Raw genomic sequence first — 18,180 nt, forward strand, 5'->3', positions numbered from 1 at the left:
GTGTGCCTGAAATTGACTTTTTTCCTACACAGAAGCATTTATCGGCAAAACACTTATTCCATGACGTCAGGAACGTTTCAAAAATGAAAGTAACAGTTCTAAGAGACACCTACAGTACCAATTACTTCACGTTGTCTACTGCAATGTCCCACACTGAGGTGGAACCATCTAGACACTTTCTGTCTAATTTTGGACTCCAGTGAACTTTGCACATGTGCCTCAATTTACATCTTTTTATCTTCAGTGACACTGTGGGTAGGTGTGAGCACCACCTCAAGACTACCTGAGTAGGGGAACACTTCTTTCTGCACAAAGAGAACTTACTGTTCAGCAGCCTGTTCCAAAGCACAGGACTAGACACCATGGACCAGGCATCAGCAAAAGGCCAGGTGTGTGAGCCGCCTTACAGGCAGCACAGAGCAGATGAAGGGATCTCTTAAATCTCTCTCTCTCAGATCCACAAACTACTTTTTCCCCACCTTGCTCTAGATTTCACATTGCCACCCTGCAGGCAGGAACTGTGGCAGCTCAGTGGCCCAGATGTGGCTGCATTCAGTCTGTTACCCATCCGCTGTTTTATTCACCCTGATGGAAATCCCTTAATGAGTGGTTTAGCTCCCTTTAAAGGCAGCATAAATAGTCCTTGACATAGCTGAGGTATGGCCCACAGGAACCACACTGTGCAGTGGGCAAACAACTTGAAATTTTCATCTCAATCCTGCCCAGACTATTAAGAAAGGTCTTGGATAATGGGGATAACTCTTTTTTGCTACATTTGAGATAAAACACATTTTCACTGTGCTGCTCTTAAGAGCTTCAACTTCGCAACAGACAACCCATGGTTCTTGACAGCATGACAACAGAAAATTAATTCTGTGAAGATTTTTTGTTAATTGAAATCATGCTATTTTGACACAAGGAAATAGAGGGGTTATTAAAATCCATAATTTTTCAAAAACCACAGAGAAGGGCTTAAGTAAAGCAGGTTTATTTTGAAACCTGTGGGGCTAATTCATGCTCTCCCATGATTAAGAAAATTAACAGCCTCTTAGGAAAATATAAGTGAAGATCTACCCAGTTTCCCAAGGCAGGTGAATGACAGTCATGCAATGCCAGTGGGGCTACTTAGAGCCATAACTCTCCTGAAAACTCATGAAGTTGCTTGAGTTACTGCCAAGAAAAGATGCAGGCATTTTGTGACCTTTTCCGTTTCTTTCAGAATCACCAAATGTCAGTTTTGTCAGTGATTTCAGACACTCAAGACTCCATAAAAACAGAGAGAATAAATAACCCAGGGTTTGGCACTTTAAAAAAATCTCACAGCAATGCTTTCATGGAATTAGCTGCTTTGAATTAATAAGAGTTAATAAATAATTAAATCATTGTATGTGCTGAAGCAAGCTGTGTTCAAGTAAGCATTTAAAAAGCTGCCTATTTATTTTGTCATTCCTTGCAGAGTAATTAATCATTTACAATGTTTTTTAAGTATTTAAGAGTCAAGTAAGTGGGTGCTGCTATTTAATCATGGGACAGCACCAGGCCTCTGCTGTGATAATTTCCTGTACAAAAAAGGGGAAGACTGAAAAATTACTCTCTTTTTGGTGGGTTTATCCCAGTTCTACTACTTAAACTACAGAAAAGGGATTTTAAAGCAAAGTCTAGTGATTCAGCTTGGGCATAAAGGCTTCAAAGAATTCCCCATATCACCAAAGATATGTTGAGTAACCTTGGAAAAATCTTTTCCACTCTTTTTATTGCTTCTGTTTTTCTATCAGAATGATGAGGAAAAACAGCTACCTTCTTGGCTAGAAAAAGGCTACAAATGGACAAAGAATTTTTATTATATTAATTAGAAGCTGCCTAGCATGAATATATGAGGAACATTCTCTCTCAAGGTTAGCCTGAGAGAAAAAAAGAGTATCCTGCTTACTCTCCTATTAACTAAAGCCAAGCACCCCAAGGCACTGTGGGAATGCTTCCCCTCATGGTACAGTTCTTTTCCCCCATGTGTTTAATTAATTTTTTTTTAAATACAGAGAAGTGCATCACATTTCACCACAGCTGACAAAACTGACAGCTCCCCACATCTTTCTGCATTATTTAAACATCATCTGTTTTTGTAAAGCTAGGAATGTTCTGAAAGAAAGTGTCATTTCCCATGGGTAAGAACATTTTAAAGAGTTTTTGATTCCAACATGGTCTTCTCTTGAAAAGAAGGTGTGTAACAAGTTGGACAAAATCAGAAGGAAAAAAAATGCTTATTACAAGTAATGTCTTCAAACTAGAATGTGGTAATATGAGGATTATATTATAATATCTGCAGGACTGCAGATAGCTTAGTTTCGAAAGCTGGGGAGAAGCAAAAGGAACAGATGAAAGATAAGTGTTTGAGAGATAGAAGACAGCATAGGTGGCACCTTCAGAGCTTTGTCAAGGAGCTGCAGTTTGCATTTTTTACATGCTATGGAGAGGGCTTGGTGTGCATACCAGCTGCAGCATGGCAAGCAGCAGGCAATTCAAGCATCCCACCTCATACAAAACTACATGCAGGAGGTTGACCAGAAGAACAGTTATTTGCCTCATTCAGTAAAAAATGGTTACAGCCCTCTGTCTCCTTGTAAACCACACACCCCTTGGGGAATCTGTCAGTGGTTTGCATAGTAGGTGCTGTACAAGTAAGTCCTCTTACAAGGTCTGGGAAAGCCCCACAGAGCAGAGGAACACACTACAAGGCAGGAGTGCAGTGAGAAAAGACCAGGCGCGCTCCCACCTCTGCTTCAGCGCAGGAATCTCCGTGGGCTCTGGCTCCAGGATTTCATAGGCTAAGTTAACATCTTCCGTCTCACGAAGCAGCGCATAGATGGGCTCGATCTGCTCATTAAATCTTGCAACGAGTGTCCTTGCATCCTTTTTGGGCATTGCCGACTCATCTTCTTCCACTTCAGTCTCACAGAAAGTACAGCGGAAAGTTCCTAAAAGGAGAAAAGTTGCTAAGCGTTGGAAGGAAAGCAGCAGGCCCAGCTCTTCATGAAACCTTCCCAACAGCAGTGCCTTGCTGTTTCCTTAGCTGGATGTTAGGGAGTTTTTCCTGCCCTGGAAATCCCTTCCCACACACAGTGTACCTGGTTATTGTTTAAGCAGACAACAAAGCAAGCACTTTGATACCATCCAGTGATAGCTGGCTGGGTACAGTTTCTCACTCTGAAAAGCCCAGATGGGCTGCAATACCTCTACTGAGACATCTCCTCATCTCCCTCCCTCCTTCTTGCTGCACATTTTAAATGTCAGCTATGACTGGGCTGTGATAAAAAGCTACACAATATCCTCTAAGGAGTTCAAACATGGTCTGTTTCAGGTGCTTGCACTGGTATCTCCCAGTCCACACCAACAGGCTAATTTCACAATAAAACAGTGTAGTTTCACACTGCACCAAACGACCTGCAGTAACTGCTTAATATAACCACTGTCACTTTGCAGCTACTGCAAAAAAGAGATGACTTCTCCTTCTGTTTCAGGGCCAACCCAGGCAAAAAAGTCATTACTGCAGAGCAGCCAGTGCAAAAACCTATCCCACCCAACTCCCATATTAGCTTCTTAAAATTAAGAATGGTAAGAAAAGAATCATGTGAATAGCAGTTAAAAATAAGTTTGTTTTGCAGACTTCGTCAGGATCCATAAAAACAGGTCAGACTGAAATGGCTGCATGGCAAAGCAGCTACAAAAAACCCACTGAACTCCAGCACAGCAGCTTTTAGGTTTCATCTCTCCATCTGTGAGCAGGACCCTTGGGGCAGTACGTGCACGGTGGGACCTTTCCATATGGTCTGCTAGGAGGGGAGCAGCACAGTGCAATGACTTAGTCTTGCAAGTGCTGGACTGAGAACATATCCCTGCCACCTCAGAACATTACATCCAGAGTGATGCTCACAGGCTTCTTGATTTCTCTTGCCCCTGGGTGATATTTTTTATTTATTCATTCTGTGACACCCGTACACATCTAGCCTCACCTCTCAATACCCCAATGAAGAAATGGAAAGATCTTTTTACCAACAGGGAGCCTGAGGATAGGTCCTGTCTGGGAAATGATACTCTTATGTATAAAAATCAGAATTAGAATCAGTATTGAAGCCTGCTATGTCACCAATGCTATGTACAAACACAGTCAAAAGAACAGGGCTTGCCCAGAGCACTTGGGCATGATGTAATGAGACAGGCTGGCAAGCCAGGGTTTCTGGTATCTTGGTTTGCTGCTTACACAGATTTGCTAGTGTTGTCACTTCAGCACTCCTCCTTCCCTGCCTGTAATACGGCAATAAAAACAGACCTAACTTCCCCAGCGCTGGCTGTGAGGGCTAGACAATGCTCGCACTCTTCTCAGCAAACACAAAAAGCACTGTTTAGAACACGGGGGAGATCTGTTGCCTCTCACCACAGTCTGTAGAGATGCAGTTTTCTACCCTGGCATCATCTGAAGTAGCTTTTGCTCACTGTTACTCAGAAATTAATGCATGTTGTGTATGTGGCCTGTAATACGGACACACTTCCTGCAATAAACCCTCTCTTTAGAAAGTTTGTCTTATTGACATGTAAAAGCTAGAGCAGCCAACAGCAGCACTATGCAAAGTAAAAGATAAGTGGATAAAGTGCTCTTCTCTCCTATCCAAGCATGAAACACTCTGCTTACGTTTTTCCAGGCTGTAAAAACTGTCCCTACTGATTCAAAACTCTTCATTATATAAGCTGTCAGCCCAGCAAAAACTGAACCCAAAATTTGGTCTCCTTATCCCACATCTGAGGCTATCAGTGTGACATAAGTTGAATCAATTTAAAATAATTAGCACATCTCAGTTTCCATATTGGTCTACAGGAACAAGCACAGGTTAATGAAGAACACTCTCCTCCTTTTACACGCCCCCCAAAAGTCCTGTTACATGTTCCTGAGACAGCTCAGACTTTTCACACTTCCATCTGTGAACCCCATGAGTATCTGCAGAAGATTAAGATCATAGCGAGAATGGTTCCAATTCAGAGTACTAAAAAATCAGAAAGTAAATACAGATCCAATAAAACAGAACTCCTAAAGCTATCATGGATTTGCTGCAACTTCCACCCCTCAGAGATCTTAATAAGCAAAAAAAGTTAACAGATTAATTATGTACAGAATCTGGGAATGAGTGAAACGACAAGCTTCCTCCATTAATATGCTGATTTTTTTCAAGGTGATGCAGCATTTCACAAGAGGCGTATGTGATTAGAGAACTGGGAAGCTGCTTTGCCATGGCAGATGGCATTTACAAGTTGCGAACCTCTTTTGTTAGACTTTTAAGAGGTCAGAAAATGCCACCAAAGCTTTTATGACATGGCACATCATATCAGCAGTGACACATGTTCCTTTCAGATATGAATTGCATGTGACAAACATGAAGTGGAGGCCATCCAAAGGCTTAGAATGGCAATGTTTCCACTCCAACGATGTATTTTTTTTCTTTCGGCCCTTACACAACAGAGTTTTTCAAATCAACATGCTGCATAAACCAGGACAAACAGACATCCTGGAGCGAACAGACATGAGACTTTTCTGCATCTTGGAAATGCTAACAGAGAGCACATACATCCCCTTCTTTGAACACATGCTCAGGCACTCAGCAGACCTCTCTGGCTGCACGTTAAAAACCAGCCATCTGAAAGAGATCTCCTCGTGTGCTCCCAGACTCTGCGGGGCAGATATACTGCTAATCTGGCTCCCCAAGGCTTACTAAGATTAAAGCAGCTCAAGCTCTGAAGTATGGGGCCAGAATATATAGAGATAATTCCTAATGACTTGATTTCACTTGAGAGAAGGAAAAGGTCAACCACCCACACACACTGAAGGCAGGATGTCCAAGTGTGCATGCTGCATCTGCTACAACTAACACATTTAACTGGCTATAGACTCCTGAGTCTGAGCCCAGGCCCTGCTCACACCCTTGTTAAAGGGTTCAAGCCTCACTTCCAGCCCAACAAGGTGTCTTCCTTCCACACTGTCCTTTGGGATGCTGCCCAAGACTCTCACTATTCTCTTAAAAAACTATCTCATTTTCAACCTCAACTTAATCCCAATTGATTCCAAACCTAATGACTGTTTTACCAAGAACTGTACCTCAGCTCATCCAGTTTTGATCTTGCTGTTAATCCTTCAGGTGTATTTACAGACTGCTGTCTTACTCATCTCTCCAACTTCATTTTGCAAGGCCATATATTTTTCTTTACCTTTTAAAACTGGCCACCTATTCTTCCGACCTTGCTATCAGCCTCATTGGCTGTTTCTCCAGTTTGCTCTCATCTTTTTGCTGTGAAGCTGGGAGTACACACAAGTGTCCAGATGAGTTCTCCCAAAAGCTCAAAGACATTAGTGCTTCTCTGATAGCCATTGAGACCATTGAAGATCACGTTGTAACAGACCATGAAAGTGATGTCTCAATTACCACAAAACCTAGCAATGCTCCCAGATTTTTCTTTCTCCTTTGTATCTTTCTTTGTCCTTTGTAGTTTCCAGTTGATGAACTCCATGTTTATAGCAGACATTTGCATTAGATGGTAGGTGCATGACACTGCACTTCAAAGTATAATATTTCAGCTCCTTTTTATTCCTCCAGCCTTCACCCTCATCCAATTCTTCATTCTTGACTGCATCACAAAACATTAAGCTAATTTATTTTCAAAATCTCCCACAACCTTCTTTTAGAAGTAGCATTATTACCATTACATGGTGAGTGAGCTAAGGCACAGATGGCAAAATTTCAGAAGTATCTGCTGATTTGAGCAGTACTTGATTTGAGATGCTTTTCTGAGACTTCTGTTTCAGAACAGAGTGTGCAGTATTCTTACCAGTCTTCTTCAAGGTTCTAGGATTGGGCATCTCCAGTGAGTTAGGTACAACAGGTAATGACAGCCTCCAAAAAGTTAAGCTTAAAATGACTTGTGCAACATCACACAAACTCAGCTGGCCTGGAGGATCAGATCATGTTCCTGTCGGCTTCTACAGCCATTTTCTTCAAGTAATTCCCTGACGCTCACATTGTATTTTTCCTTTTTCTGCAGCAAGCCAGACAAAAAGTGCATCCTATAAGCATAACTCCTTTCTCTCATTGAGTAAAGCATGTTTTGGCAGAGGGGGGGGATTATATCAGAGAGAAAAAGTCACAGCATGCGCAAGCAGCTTCATTTCAGCACTCCTTGACCCTGAGTGCTTCACCTGATATTAAAATGAGAGTATAAAGACCCCAAGGAAAGGATGGAGTTTCCAAGGTTCCTCCCAACAGGAAGGCAAACAAACGCCTCCCACCATGGGATGCTGTGCCAGCAGCCATATGGTTCATCTGCAGACCTGGAGCCCTCAGTTCTGCACAGGCCTTTGCCACTTCACTTGATAAAGGCAAGATGACAACCTGCTAGTGCTGCAGGGGAGCAGGATGCCGTGCCAGCCTGCTTCCTGGAACAAAGGGAGGATGAGCAGGAAACACCTTGGGTGCTGCTCTAGCTGCTTGAAAGAGAGGTGCTTTGTGGGAACCTGCTATCCCACCTGCTAGCCCCATGCCTAAGGTTTCCCATGCAGCTCTTCCCATCTGCTCCCATCCCAGTTCTGAGCTTTTCCTTCTCTGATGGTCCTGTTCTCCTCGCTAGCAAGTCTTGCTCTATCTGCCCTGCTTTCTCAGCCTGGGCTTCTCTCATTTCTCAGACTTCTCTGTCCATTCTTCTTTTCCTGGACTTCTTTTTCCAATTTCAGCCTCTCTCCATTCCTGTGCTTCTCTGCCTCACACTCTTAGATCAATTAATTCTGCCTCTTGATTTGAGTCCTGGTCATCAAACTAATTTCCTGTTTCAAGCCAGAGAGACGGAAGATCTTTTCACAGCAGTCTGTCATTCAGAACAATATTACACAGGCAAAAGAACATACATTTCTCCAGTCTCTCCTTCCATTTTCTCATCAGTGCATTCTTTAATACGGCCAAACTGTTTTTAATTAAATTTTCCCAAGCAATTTAAATGTAGCCAGATGCACAGAATGGGAAAAACTCAGCATACGGTAAGTGTTTGACGAAGTTTTGAACAGAACAAAAATCACAGAACAATTCCTATGCCTGCCCTCCACAAATGAGTCAATCTCATGTAATGGAAATACTTAGCAACCTAAGTAATAGGCAGTGCTGTCAGCACAAATTATAATTAAGTTCCTTTCATTTATCATTGATTTTCAAGATTTAGAGGATTGTTTACAGCAGCACCTAAAGGCATATCTCTGCTGGATCATTAAAAACACAAAGAGTAGGCCAAGTGGCTACAACAGACCTGGATCATTAGTTACCATAACATACTCTACATTAGGATATAAGGAGACTCAACCTACTGGAGGTGGCAACCTGAGGGGTTAAATTAAAGCAAAGAGAGTTTAATGACCTAAATGGACTGATCTGGTAACAGAGCTAATTGTTAAAACAGTAGATTGTTAACTGGATTAATCATAATGCAGATTAGACTGTAGCAGCTGATGTCCTTTAGTGACTCCCAAACTTGAACAGACTTCTCAGCCCTCATCAAACTGTTCTCACCTTCTCAACAAGAAAGCAACTCAGTGTGTCTGAGTGGGAAATTCACTCCTGCTGCACAGGAAGATGAGTCTGCTGTTGATCTCATCAGATAGCCTTCTCTGGCCCCATCCCTCTTTTCTCCCTGTACTGGAAAGCAATAGTTCCTAGTACATTTGTATTCACATAAGAGTTCCAAAAATGCAGCTGCTTGAGGAAAAAATAAGAGAAATCCACCAATAAAATCTGTCTCTTGAGCACCACAGCAATACACCATTCTCTCTTGCAAGTAATTCAGTGATTCTACACATGCAATAAAAGGGCCAGTTACAGAGCACAGTGTGTTACATAAAATGCAATGCCACATCTCATCTTTCTGAGACAAGTTTCATGGTCCACTGGATCTTAAGCTCCTGGGGCCACTCCACAGCCAAGGGCTGATTGCAGTACTCTCCCTTGAAACGTGACATAGAAACTTTAAGTTTTTATACTAGTTGTGTTTGGGATAGCCCAGAACAGACTGTGCTGTCAGAACTTATGGCATGAAAACAAACACTGGACCACGTGTACAAAATGTCAGCATTTTGGGAAGATAAACTGACCTGCTTCTGTAATAAAACATCCAGTTTTGCCATTGAAATCCAAAAATGCATCAGGCTTCACCCAATTTGCTTTACAATTTCCAGCTACAGATAAGAGATATTGCAACTGAGATGAGTAGCCTTGGTTAGAGATGGCGGCAGAGCAAATCCAGAACATGTGGGTGATAGCTGAAAGCAGAGAACTGAAAGGTACATGGGACAGTGCTTCCCAGAGAAGGTCAGTGCAGTGGCTGCAGTTTGGAGCTGAGCACACAACATCCCTCCAACAGCACTGCACCCAAATCGCCACACTCACTGGGTGAGGCCTGGGCAGGTGCAGACTGCTAAATACAGCACCCTGCCCCCAAAACTGACAGCTCTCCTAGTAACAGCTTAATGAAGTACAGCACCTTCTGTATCCCATATTCCTTTTCTGAAGAGGTAATACCAGGTACATACAATTACCATTATGGATTGCAGGGACAGCAACAACCAATACTATATACTGCTGGACGTAGCCTATTGTCAGATCCTAGACTGAAATTTGCTAAAACATCTTTTCTATCACAGTTCTGCCTCAGATGAGTGAGGAAGCATGTGGAATACACATTAGAAAATGTCAAGCACAGCAGTTCAGCTAAAAATGGGGCTAGGAACAAATAATGTAACTAATACTGTCATCTGAAGCAAGACTTTAATGTCTTTAATAATTTTTCTACACTATCTGAATTCTTAAGAAAGTTGTGTCATCTAATGTTTACAAATGGGATCAATTCCCCACAATGAAGTAAAAAAAAACCCTCCTTTTAACTTTCTGTGCCCCAAATCTTGATTCAGTTTCTCTCAGGTCTGTACATGCTCTAGCATAAATCCTACTGAGTCAACAGCTATGAGATCGATCCTTCTGAGTGTCGGACCATAAGGTTTTAAGATAGGTTTCTGTGAATTAAAGAATGAGGAATTACTGTTCACCTTCCAACAGCCTGTCTTCCCTGACCTGCTATTCAATTTGAAATGGGACTGTATGGTGGGGACAGGAGAATAAAATTCAGGTTCCTGGAACAGCATTCAAAGCCCTAGCCTACAGGACTGGGATGGAGTCATATCTATTCCTACCCTCCAAATCAGCCTTTGAAAATGGGTGATTGAAAAGGGCTTATTCTATGAATTTAGTAAGCAGAAAAAACAGTATTTCACCATACAGTTTAACACCATTTCATAATACAAGCATACCAAGATAGAGCTCTGATTTGTGAGTACCTATTTTGAGCTTTAATAATGCTTCTTAAGCATTTTAATATTAAACATGTTTAATATAGATTCAGAGTATTGAATTGCCCACCAGGTATTAAACAGAGAGTAAACATTTCATTTGGGATAAATGTCAATCAGTTTCCTTTCAAAGCTTCTATTCTTGTAATATAGATGTAGCAGCCACAGCATTTAAGGGCACTCATGCAGTAGCACTATTTCTGATTCAGATGAGGTAATTCTGCCAGAAAAGTGTTCAGAAGACTTCAAAACTGCAACTCGCCAACATATGAAAAATGATCAGTTTGTTTAAAAAGTAAAAACAAGATGGCAACTTAAAAAAATGACAACAAAAGAGATAAAGGCATACTCTTCAACACACAGCAGGAATAGCAAAAGATGAAAGAAACATATTTTATAATTGCCATTAAACAGTATCTCGCAATAATCAGAAGGAAATTTCACTTAGCCAATGCATATGTTAATGTATTATTTATTCTTCCTGAGAGCAGTGTGTAAATGTATAAAAATTGAGGGACTGGCAGTCCTGGAAACAGAAGGTCCCTCTGTTAAGCTGCAGAGCGGATTTTACTCTGGTAGTTACATTATCCCAAGCATAATTTGGAAAAATGGTGGTGCTAGAATGTTATTACAGATGGCTAAGAATAGTGTCCAGCACTCATTCCGGACCCTCTCGGCACAAAATGAACCCTGCTGTTAACAATGGAAGGAGGAATTGCCAAGATAAGACACCCTTGGCAACACCTTCAAACACGTAAGGCCAGTATTTTTCTTCCTTGAAAATCTCAAGTGTTTGGGGACAGGGAAACAGAAGGTTTCAGAGGCTTGTTACAGATCGCCCTGATTCAGGCAATGACAAACATTAAATACTTTCCCCATATCTGAGATCTACTTGTTAAACTGCACCAGCATTCCTGATTTTCTGAGAGAGATTTTTTCTTCCATCTTCACTGCCACTACCAAATCCCTTTAGTATCATACAACACGTTCCCTGAGGAGAGAGATTCAGAACTCTGGCACACCTACTATGCTACTTATAGTCCAAAAGGGCTCCAAATTCCATTGCTCAGAAATGGCAACAACTTAAATTCTTTACTTTCAAATTCTCCTAGGAGAATTCAGAATCAGAGTTAATGCGTAGCAAGAAAAATCTTCTCCTGCATCAGTTACTAGGGCCACCAACAGAGAACAATACAAATTAATAAAAAAAAAGTAAAATGTCGTTTTCTCCTCATTATAATAAACTCCAGTTAAAAAGAAGGGTACCCAAGGGAGCACACAGTAGATGCTGAGACTTTGCATTTCATGCAAATCTGCTCATGTACACACCAGAAATCTATTTAAGAACAAAGAGCAAGAACAAAATCCCTAAACCATGGTCCCAAGGCAGTATTTGAAAGGCTAACGGGGCCAATATCATAAGCATCCATTTCCATACCAGTGCTCGGGATGGCAGCAGCTGGAAATAGCAAGAGAGAATTAAGGCAGGAATTCCAAGTCAGAATGCTGCTTCCAGATGCATTTTCAACATTACAACATGTCATTCCATCACATCAATGGAACGGGCCAACACCAAGAGGACAGGCTGCTCTTAAGTCCACTTTACACTTTTTGTTTTCCAAAAGGTTTTGGACGCCCTTCACAACAAACAAAACAGTTTTTTCCGATGTTGGTTACTTAAGAATAAAGACAGACATCAGACTACCCTCCTTCCTGAAGGTCTGAAATAATTTATGGGCAATATTCACCAACTATATACTGGTGTAAGATATCATGCGCCTAGCCTGCAGCTTTTGAAGATGCCCTAGCACTGCAAACATACAGAACAGTACATGGTAAGAACGAGTGCTGCTCTCCAGCTGACCTGCTGGGAACGTGAAGGATGATGCAAGGTAGCATTTTTGACTCAACTAACTTGGATTCTCAGCCATACAAAAGATAATAGATCCCCTTCAGAAACTTCTGCACATACCTTCTGCCTGGAAGTGCCACCTTTTAACTGCTGCCTTACACAGTATTTTTATCAATCTATTGATCCTTTTCATATTTCTCACATTTTAGCACGTGAAACCTCACTTCTTACCTGCCATCTAGGAAACAGAAATATCCATGAATTCTTTTTTGTTCCTTCAGACTTTCTTCTGGACAGTCATGCCACCCACTGTTCTCTTTTCTCCTTCATGTTATGCCTTTTAGAAACTCCTTTGTGCAGAACTTCTTTCTTCTTTACTCTCAAAGGAAATGACTTTCCCCTGTTCCTTGTGAAAACTACATGCCACATGAAACCAGTCCCAGTACTGCTCCACGAAGGACCACCTCTCCTGGCTGGGAAAGAATTATAGCCAAGCCAGCTCCAACCTGCAGGACTCCATCCACACAACCTGAGGCTCAGGCCAGAGCTGGCAGGAGAGAGCAAAGTCCAAAGAGGTGTGATGGAAAAGCTTCCTCCAAAGACAGCACTTAGTGCTTAACCACCCTTCCTCCCTCTGTCCATGCAGAGGCATTAGAGTAATGAGAGCAGCCCTGAAAGCTCGGGCAGTGCTTCCCAGACGCTGGCAGGGAGGACCCCATTTTCTCATTAAGTAGGAGGGAGAATAAATGGAAAGAGAGGCTCCTCAGGACTGAGCTGAGCTCCAAACTGCAGGATGGTGCCAGAATTGCCATGGACAGAAATAAGTTGGCAGTTTCCAAGTGAAAGAATTGCACAGATGCCAGGAGGGAACCTGGAGCATAAAGGGAAACTAACACACACAAGGACTACAAAAACGTTGAAAAAAGAAATTAGGGGGGAATAAGAGGGCACCAGGTGAAACATACAGGAGGAATTGCTGAGGCTGTTCAAAGGCTGGTGCATGACACTGGGCAGGATCTCTTGTGAAGCCTGGACTGAGGTCTGGGTACTTCTCTCCCACACTGCCTCAGAGAACAAACTGAGGAGGTATATTTTTTACCTTCCCTCAGAATGACTTTATCTATTCCTTTTCTTTTGCCCTGTGCCATGGGAACCACATGGGGCTACACAGGTGGGAGGGACTAAACAGTGTGGTCTGGTGAAACAATCACAAGTGCCATGGGCTTGTGTTAATAAACAGCATTTCTGCTAACAACCCTTCAAAGACCAAATTCCCAGCACTCTCACTTCCACTATCTGCTTGGAAAGGAGGTGCTGTTCTTCTGTTCTTCTTAGAGGAGAAATATCTCTACAGCTAAGGGCAATTTTTGCCTTCTGTACTGCAGTCTCTCATCACAGGTTTCATGGCAAAACTGAGTAATGCTCACCAATGGAGCCAGGCGCCTCTGCACTGCAGGGTTTGTGCAAAACCTCACCTTAGCAGCATCCAAGCACTTAGAAAGATTTAAAGAGCAAGCCACCCCACATGCACACAACTTCCTTTAAACCATCCTCTCACTCCAGCAACTTGCATTCCAAAAGCAGCAGCTTGGAAGGGAAAGGACAATGAAATAAAAAGGTTCCTGAGATTATTTCACTTAGTTAAAAAAATAAGAAAGCACATTTCAGGTGCTAGAGATGCCAAATAGTAAGAGCCTGACCTTCCTGCAGGAGCACACATGAGAATTGATCAGAAACAAAGGCAGTGAGCCTAGTCTTCCAGTTCAGTCTGACCTATGCACAAGAAGAAATAAGCCAGCAAAAAATTGATTTTAATTCTCATAATTTTCTATACCAAGCAAGAGAAAAGGACTTGTTAGTATCAGGAGTATTTTAACAATGTTCCTAATCTACAGATTACTGCTATTGCAGATAACCCACCAGTGATCTGCCATCTCACTCATGGAACTGTTAAAGACAGAGACTGATGAAGCTCATAGTAGTGCCAGACAAGGCCATAGAAAACCTCCCTGACACCTGCAGATTTTGAGCACAGAGGCACCACCTCTCTTTATGCCATTGTATCTTATTTCTAACATATCAAATAAGACCACCTAAAAAATAAAAGCTAAAGTAGTTTAGTTCAGCCTTGCCTTGACTTCCACTCCCTGTTACATATAGACAGAGCCCTTGGATTATGTTACAGCCAAAAAAACGCACTACCTTCTTATTAGAAAGTATGAAAGAACAGATTAAAAAAAATCTGAAGAAATAGCAAATTTTGTCCAAATTTTTATATTTTATAATGTATATTTGTGGAGAATGTGCTATTTAAAATAGACTGTACAGACCTGACATCTTAGATAAATAGTACTTAATATATCACCTTCCAAAACAAAGCATAAATTTTCCACAAATTACACCCCAGAAAAACGTATCTTTGAACATCAGCTCGGGTGGACTCTGAAAGGAGATGCCATGACAGATAGCCTGGACAATAGAAGCTGAATACACAAAATAAGAAATTTGGGTTAACACATGTTAGTAGCTTAACCAAATACACTGACAGGTAATCCAAGTAGACTAAGTGATCAAAATTTACTGTTATTTTTAATTACAAAATAACCAAAAATGTGCTCCCTGTTTTATTTCTTAATTTGATCCATCATTGCTAATTCTTAAACCATTTCATTAACCTCTTTAGTGAAAAAGAAGGAAATAACAAAGGTAACATAGATAAACTACCCTTCAGATTGCTAAAGCATCAGAACTGATACTGCCTTTGAGCTCAGTGGGTTGAGTCAGCTTTTGCCTTGTCTGTTTTGTGAGTGTAGAGATTTAACATTTGTGAAGTGTTTTGAGCACAGCAAGTGTCAAGTCCTTTCCTCTGACACTGATCACAAATCCACAACAGGTGCATTCATGGATAATGGTTTCATACTAGCAGCATAGATAGTGCTTGTAACAGTCCTATAAATCTCTTAAATCTTTTTATTTCAGATGATCTACAATTCTAGTGAAACAAATGCAAGAAAAAAGCCACCAAGTTTTCCCAGCTGCTTTTCAGAAGCAAAGCATGCCTGCAGATATATGAGTGTTAGTACATAAAAAATCCCAAATCCTAAAAACATCCCTGTTTTTCTTATTAGAGTATTTTTTTAATCAGAAACTCCTTGTATCTTGAAAACAAGTGCTTTTCCAACAAGTTATTTTACAGAGCTGTTTCTCTGCTCTTCCTTCCCTTTTCCCAGGGGGAGCAGTGGCTTCACTGATCATGTGCCACACAACAGCTCCTGATTAATTCTGATAGACAACCAGCAGTTAGCTGGCACATCATCATCATCGCCCTAGGATGAACAATAATCTGCCTCACCATCTGCTCCCAAATTTATTTTTAACCAGTCCCTGCTCCCTCCAGTGCAGAGAGCGTGGCAGGAGGGGCAGCCTTCCCCTGGAAGTGCTGGGCTGGGAGGTAGTGTCAGGGGCCAAGGGGGACTGACCAGTCACACACCCCTGAGCATTGCAGGGGATGGGAAACAGATGGATAAATGCAGCATCCTGGGAAGGAAAAAGTGCTTCTGCTCCAGAGGGGCTGGCAATTGCCTGTTCTCCTCCAGCAGATAGGGAATGCCTGCTGGATTTTCAGCTCTGTGGGCAAGTTTGGTAAGGTTAAAGGAATGAGCCAAGGTGGTAGGAGAGCTAAGGGAAAGTGATGGATGTGGACTAGTTACTGTGATGGGAATATGCATGCCTACTTTTTCTGAGGACCATCTGAAATTTCAATGTAAGACCTTTTTTGGTGAGTTCACCTCAGCAAGTTAAAACCATGCAGCATTCACAGACACTGCCCCAAGTGAGCTGTGCTGCTGTGCCAGTTAGTCTCAATGCATGATCTCCCCAGAGCAGCACAGACTCAATTCAGTAATTTCCTTTGAAAAGGAGCACCAAGGTGTTACATCTCCAGGGGAAGGAAGCTGGGAGGTGGGACAAGGACATGAGCACAGGCTGGATAAAGGCACAGGGCAGTGAGCAGGTTCATTGTGTAACTGCATGGCCCTGCTTGCTGCCTTCACACCACCTCCAGGCACAGCAGTACAGTCCAGGAGGTGGCAATTACAGTCTCTGTGGCTGTGTCACTGCTCACGAGTGCTGCTGTCACCAGCAAACTGCAGGTAGGCAACATCACATGTGGGAACTGGTATCATGTTGTAATAGAGAAAAGAAGGAAATCAGGTGGAATCTAAAGCTTTGCACAGCAGGTAAAACAAGTTACACATCTCTGATACACTGCCAGCAAGATCTGATGATGATTTCCCCATAGAAAACAGGGAACTGTTGAAAGCAGGCTCTGAGATATGAAGAACTGTCAAAAGCTCAGAAGGACAAACACAAGGAGTAAAAAGATCAGATCTGAGAAAGAATAGAATCATAGATGAACTTTATCATGTCTCCAGTCCAGCCTCTTGCACAAATGAGGGCAATCAGACCTGAGTGCTCATGACTCTATCTAGTCGTGTCTTGAAGCAAGTCTCCAAGGATGGAGACTGCTCAACATCTCGGGGAAGTCTTGCTTGAAGTGAGAAGGTTATGTATCACTTTGGATCCTCTTGTTTTGCTTTATGCTCATCATCTCTTGTCCTCCCATCTGGTACCACTGTGAATATCCTGGCTTTGTCTTCCTGAAGATCTCATAATTACAAATGCTGAAGAACAGGTATTAGACGTGATGCAATCTGATGCTGGACTGTCTTGAGTAACATCCTCACCAGGGAAAAAGGCTACAGGTGAACTGACAATAAGGAAGATGCAAAACTGAAAAATATTCTCAATATTCTCAGTGAATAGGCATAAAAAATTTGGTGTCAGGTGGGAATGAAGCGAGGTCATAGATATCAGATATCTAAATTTTGTGAATTTAGCTCACAATCTAAAGGGTAGCGGTTATAAATGCTTTAGGAGACAAGATTGCCATTCCAAATGGAGAAATGCTTGGAATAAGTATAATGAATTTCAGTAGAGATGGGTAGAAAATACAGTGCTTGAGTTAGGGAAATAAAAAAAAAAAAAAAGGAGAAATAAGAAAAAAAATTTAAAAAGGAAGGGGAGTGACCACAATGGGGTAATTGTTTTGGCAGCACACTGCAAAGAATCTCAGGTTTGTAACAGAGGACAAAGCCAGGAACCACACTCGCTGTGCTGCAAGGAAAGTAAGAGAAAATCTGGCTGCTATGTATATTAATAACTATTTTGTGCATGACTATGACTGTTACTCTCCACAGCATGTTACCCCTGCTTTATTCTTCCCTATGAATATCTCCTGATAAAACCAGGTGCAGCTTCAGATTCCATGCTTGAAGATAGGGACCAACTGTAAAAATTCCAAATGAACAAAATGACACAGCTTAACACATGCTTCATTAGGGAAAAATTGGAAAGTCAGACTTGTTTGGTTTTAAGAAGGTGGTGGTAGGGAACAGCAAATTTTGGGTATTACAGTAATGAAAACAGTGACAAACTGTTCTTTAATTTCACACATACATAAAAAGATTACTCACAGCTTTAATTCGGGGTAAAATACCCTTTTAGGTTAGGGTATTATGAAAAACTGAGGATAAGAAGCCTGGAATATGCTAGCCATGGAGGTTAAATTTACCCTGCTTCAGAATAGGATGATGGGTTATCTCTTCTAACCCTGCACTGTATCTGAAAATAACCTCCGGCATATTCTGAAATGCAGATACTTTTACTGTATACTCATTCCCTATTTTTTACCTACTTGTCAAAGCAGAAACACACATAATGTTTTTAAAGCCACAAACACAAAATTGTGAACCAAGTATCAAAAATTCAAACAGAACTTCCCTCCCACCACTGAGGGCTGTTTAATAAATAAGCTTGTTAACAACATCCCTCCTTGGAAAATTTGATTCTG

At 41.7% G+C, this 18,180-nt stretch overlaps 1 protein-coding gene across 5 annotated transcripts in view; it reads right to left on the bottom strand.

Moving 5' to 3' along the window:
* The window catches only part of GTF2E1 (general transcription factor IIE subunit 1), a 48,960-nt gene that overhangs the window by 6,927 nt on the left and 23,853 nt on the right, over positions 1–18,180 (bottom strand). For all 5 annotated transcript variants that reach the window (XM_085070193.1, XM_085070184.1, XM_085070200.1 and 2 more), the window contains one exon: positions 2,771–2,972. In XM_085070193.1, coding sequence (XP_084926319.1) covers positions 2,771–2,972 — 202 coding nt within the window. The remainder of the gene's footprint in view (positions 1–2,770; positions 2,973–18,180) is intronic.

Source organism: Lichenostomus cassidix, chromosome 1 (assembly GCF_008360975.1).
Source record: "Lichenostomus cassidix isolate B80296 chromosome 1, HeHo_3.0, whole genome shotgun sequence".
Classification (NCBI taxonomy): domain Eukaryota; kingdom Metazoa; phylum Chordata; class Aves; order Passeriformes; family Meliphagidae; genus Lichenostomus; species Lichenostomus cassidix.